Source organism: Pteropus alecto, unplaced genomic scaffold (assembly GCF_000325575.1).
Source record: "Pteropus alecto unplaced genomic scaffold, ASM32557v1 scaffold213, whole genome shotgun sequence".
Lineage (NCBI taxonomy): Eukaryota > Metazoa > Chordata > Mammalia > Chiroptera > Pteropodidae > Pteropus > Pteropus alecto.
Window position 1 is genome coordinate 6467163 of NW_006434829.1, and position 5052 is coordinate 6472214.

At 37.4% G+C, this 5052-nt stretch overlaps 1 protein-coding gene across 4 annotated transcripts in view; it reads right to left on the minus strand.

The window, feature by feature from the left end:
• Positions 1-5052, minus strand: part of BRAP (BRCA1 associated protein) — a 38294-nt gene that overhangs the window by 17554 nt on the left and 15688 nt on the right. For all 4 annotated transcript variants that reach the window (XR_003045802.1, XM_015587979.2, XM_006910034.3 and 1 more), the window contains exons 9-10: positions 4747-4856; positions 2730-2819 (exon numbers count right to left, since the gene is read on the minus strand). Coding sequence is in view for 3 of the 4 variants with exons in the window: in XM_015587979.2 (XP_015443465.1) it covers positions 2730-2819; positions 4747-4856 (200 nt within the window). In the remaining variant the exon portion in view is untranslated. The remainder of the gene's footprint in view (positions 1-2729; positions 2820-4746; positions 4857-5052) is intronic.

The following is a 5052-nucleotide window of genomic DNA, read 5'->3' on the forward strand; positions in this document are numbered from 1 at the left end:
AAGGACAGAAATGACTATCGAAAGGAACCAAATTGTGATGTTTTGGTCACTAAAGATACTTAAGCCAAACACATTTAAATCAAGATGAAAAATACTACCATGTAACACCAAAAAGTTTGCTACAGACAAATGTTACAATAGTTTAGTGTTTTTTAAAAAACATCTAACCATTAGCCCCCAGTAAGAAACTCAGTACACACACACACACACACACACAAACACACACACACTGGATTTACACAAAACAATACATGTAATACACTGATACTTTATACCTAGTCTATTCAGTTTAATAAAAATGCCAGTTGTGGCCCACCAAACTCATTTCACAGTCCACAACTGGAAGAAAAGCTGATATACATGGATCTAGAGGTCCAAAGAGAAAAGAGGTATCTTGAGGGGAATTCAACTGTCCTGATGGCTTACTCTATGTTCTTCAAATATGGCTCAATTAAAACTAAGAACCTTCAAATGGTTATGAGAATCATTTACTAGAATAGACTCTGCTCACATGCTATAATAACTGCACCACCTAAAGCACTAGAGGACAGGAATAATATTATAATTGAAGTTCATAATGAATTTCAACCTTCATCCCACATTAACTTTTTATGAGGCCCACGAACAAGAATCTCTGTCAGTGAAACCTATGATCAATTACTGTTTCTCCTTGCACATGCCCTATTGCTGGAGGTGCCAATGGACAGAGGACTGGTCAAAAGGAGTACAGTGGCAGGAACAAAAGGCTGGCATCATCCGATAACTTACAGCGAAGCAATATTTATTATCAGAAAGCAAAATATCCTTCTCAAGCCCTTTGAGCTTTTTACATTAGGATTGCCATTGCTTTCATCTTACCCCTACCTAAACATAAACACAAGTTTCACAGTTTTAAGCTTCCCTGCCCTTTGACTTTTCATGAGTTTATGTTAGAGAATGCAGTTAATCCTAAAGAATCTTAAGAGGCAGGGAGAAGACTGAGCATAGCTCTCAAGGGTCTGCATGAAGCACCTGAGGTGGTCACGCTGGTACAGCCATAGAAAAACTCATTAGGGAGGCTGCTCAGGCTGCCAGTGCTCCTCCCCGGGAGTCGATACTTTGACATCAAGTGGCAGAGACCCATGATTTCTCTCCTGAGTGCTGTCAGAGGCATGTCCTTCCCCCATGTACTCTAATCAAGACCTGTTCAAAACTAGTATGTCGAGTGACCTCAAGTGCCTCTGAAAGGCACATCCATTGCTTAGGAGGTTCTTGTAAGAATGTCACCAAGAACTTTTAACTAAAGATCACTTTAAAGCTGATGTTAAGTCTTTTAAAAACCCAATTTTTTCTCATTTGTAGGCATACCCTGAAACTGGGGCCCATGGGCCTTGCATAAAGCAAGAGCTTGGCCCTGCCTGCTAAGCTCCAGGATAATCCTAGCTACTCAGAGGTGAGCCCCAAGCCCAGATCTGCAGTCCCCATCTGAAGGCCCAGTTACTAGTGGGGATTCGTAAAATTATTAAAATAATCATTAAAAATTTTAAAGCCTTTACTTACTACTAAGTGAATCAATAAATTACAAATACTGTCTGTAGGTCCAAAAAATGGTTCCTAGAATCCTAATTACCCATGAACCCTCAAGTGCTCACTAGTTTTCAAACTGCCTTCTTTGGAACCTTCAGGGTTTTTTGTACGTGCTGGAGACAATGGGAAAACCAAGCAGGTGGAGCTCTGGGCCCTCCATCCAGGTTTCCAACTAAAATCACGCTACTTTTCTTTTTAACGTGTTGAGAGTAATGAATGGCATCTCGGTTAAGGGATTACTTTGTTAAAGTCTGAAAACCACTGCCCTAGACCAATAAGGCACCATGGTGACCACTGAAGCTTCAGCATCTCTGCCCAATTTTGTCCCTAGCAACTTCGAAGTATCATCTTGTTGCCTCGGAGGCCCATGTTTGACTCTCCGAAGCAGCTGTTCCCAGGTTGACAAACCAACTGGCTGGCTCAAATTACAAACCCTCATGTACATACTTCTATTTTTTTTTTTTTTTTGATAGAATTGCACGAGGCACTAGAAAACCTGACTGAAGTTAACAAACAATTCCCCCAACCTCCGAAATATCAAAATTCTAAAGCCTTTAAATCCAAGATTTCTTTCTTCCTTTCTTTTTTTGGGGGGGTACATACCACATATTTTATTTATTCCTTCATTAGTACAGTATAGAGCTCAGTATACAGTAAGATTTTAATATATTCTTCTTGACTTAGTAATCCTAAGTGAGTATACGTGTGGTTCCCTCCCCTTCTTAAATTATACTGAGTTGACAGCATTTGCAATTGAGTATTTTTGTCTCTTCCTTTTCCTCTTTTTGACTAATTTCATTCTCACTATAATCTAGAATTTGTTCCCTGATACTGCCTTCTTAGGCTAAGTCTCTAATACAATGACAATTCAGGTGTTTAACATTTCTCTCTGGAATCCTGAAATCTAGAGTTAGGTTACTAGGGTGAGCCAATTGACTCCAAATTCTTGTTTTCTTTTTTCTACCCAACTCTAGCTTTATGAGATATAACTGACATGCATATACAAAGGTTTCTTTTTAGAGACAGAACAGTTCTTTACCTGTATTTGAGACTAAGGAGGAAAATTCTAAGATTCCTTTTACCCTGTACTCTGCCTTTTTCCACACCATTATCAGAATGCCTTGCCATGTGACATTTCAGCAGTCACTAAACCAGAAACTTACCTCTTCTGCAGTATCCTTCTCTATCCTCACTATCTTGTTTTCCCAGTAGATTCGCTGAGATTCCAGCTGGCTTGTTAGTAAATATGAATACTAGAAAGAGAGAATAAACACCAAAAACTCAGTCACTATTGTCAATCTCTAAAATCCAATTAAAACTTGACTTTTAACGACCTACAGAAGAGTAAGAGTAACTATCAGAATATATATTACGCCTTGGTTCCACTCTACTTACTAAATCATAATGAAACTGCTGTCCTTCTGGGGCTTATAATCTAGTCAGGCACAAACAGAAAAATGTGTATAAAAAAACCTTACATTTCTGTTCAAACAGACTTTAAAAAGAACCACATGATTTTTAAATCAACGTGCAAGTCAAACCAGCTCATTCATCTACCTCCTTCCAGGAAGCTGTTCCTGTCCCTTCCTGCCTTGAGTTAAGCTCCCCCTCTCAGCATTTTCAGCACTCTGCCTATCATCAATAGCACTTACAACACTAGCACTTAATCACTGGGTTACCTGCATGTCTCCCTGAGTGGACTGTAAATTATGAAAGTGAGGGTTATATGTTTATTTCTGTACCCCCAGTGCCTGGCACATGATGGATGTCAAGAAATGTTTGCTGCCTGTCTACATGAATGAATGAACAGTGCTGTGTAACTACAGGGAAAGGATAGATGGCTTCTGACAGTAAGATATGGTAAGACTTCTGAAAGAAAGTGAGATTTGAGAGGGCTCTTGACAAAGGAAAGGAGACAGCTATAGAGAGATCTGATTCCAGAAAACTACTGGACTTAGCTGTGAGCTGTGGAAATTCAAGTCTCTTCAGAGATGAAGTAACACCAATGAGGCTGGGGTGTAGGGTATGGAGAGGTGGGGTCTACGGAAGGCTCTGGGGTATTATATTGAGAAACGTAGGCCAAGGAGTGGCAAGATCACATCTGCATTTTGGAAAGACTATATTCTAAGAGACTAGACCTAAAACATGTTTGTAGGCTAGAAAAAAGATTGAAGGTGTAATAGAAAGGACAGCTGGGAGAATGTGTGTCACTAGAATATATGCTTCGTGAGGACAGAGAGTTTGTTAAATACTGCATTCCCACCACCGGAAAGAGTAGCTGACAGACTCAATAAATATTTGAATGGACATTCAAATATTTATTGAGTCATTGAATGGACATATTTAGTTATTGTAGAAGAGTTACTTATTCTAAAAACTGAATGTAAAAGGTCTGAATTTTTGTCATATCAATACAACTTATTAATGATAACATCACCTTTATTTTAGGTCATTCTACTGAATCTATCAGACTTTAAAAGTCTGGAGATAAGCAAGTTTTCAAATGTCTCTTTCTTTCCAAGGTTAATGTATGTTTTTAAAACAACCATTTTGAAATTTATATAAAACAAGACTCATATTAAACTCCTTCATTAACATAAAATTTATACTACATCAATTTTATAGTAGATGAGATTTACTGCTATGAAGAAAAATCAGATTGTGCTAGTTTTGTTTCTTCAAATATATGATGCTTTATATATATAAGCATCAAATTCAGAAAATATATACTTTGAGAATACATTTGAGTATATAAGCCTCTAATTTATAAAATGCCAGCCCAATACATATGGAAAAGTTTCTTGGGCATGGAAAAATGCTATTGGGGTTTCCTCATTCTGACCAAGTCTGCTCAGTCTCTGACTGCTACTGTAATGCCAAAAGGAAGGTTCTTAACTCCCAGTTTTATAACAGCTTAAGGAGGACAACCTTAATACTGGGTCTTATGACAATGAGGAATATCACTTTCAAAATAATAAGGCACAGTGAAACTCAGACTTTCAAAGAAAATCAAACACAATAAAAATATTTTAATAATCCTTCACAGCAATAATAGAACTTTTTTAAAAAGTTGACATGCAGAATAAATGGCAAAATTAAAAGCCCAAACCATCTTTCAAGTTATAATAGTAAAAAGCAGTAGAAACAGGTATTTAGTAATTACTAAAAACATTATCTTACCTCTAACTGTAAGGCATCTATTTTCTCTTCCTGGCAAGTATCACCCTCGCATTCATACTGTACTATTTTTCCATCTGTTTTACTTGCAACCAGCCGATGGACATAATTATCTAAAGAAAAGAATGAATCAACCAAGGCACATTTCTCTCAGAATGAAAAAGGTCTTCATACACTTTTAACTTTGACAAAATTTTGGATTTTACAATATTGGGCCAAATTATTTGAATTTTTAAGAAGAGTGAGAGGACAAGAGTGGAAATATTAACTCTTTTTATAGCATGCAATTTAGGCCATTCACAGGAAAGA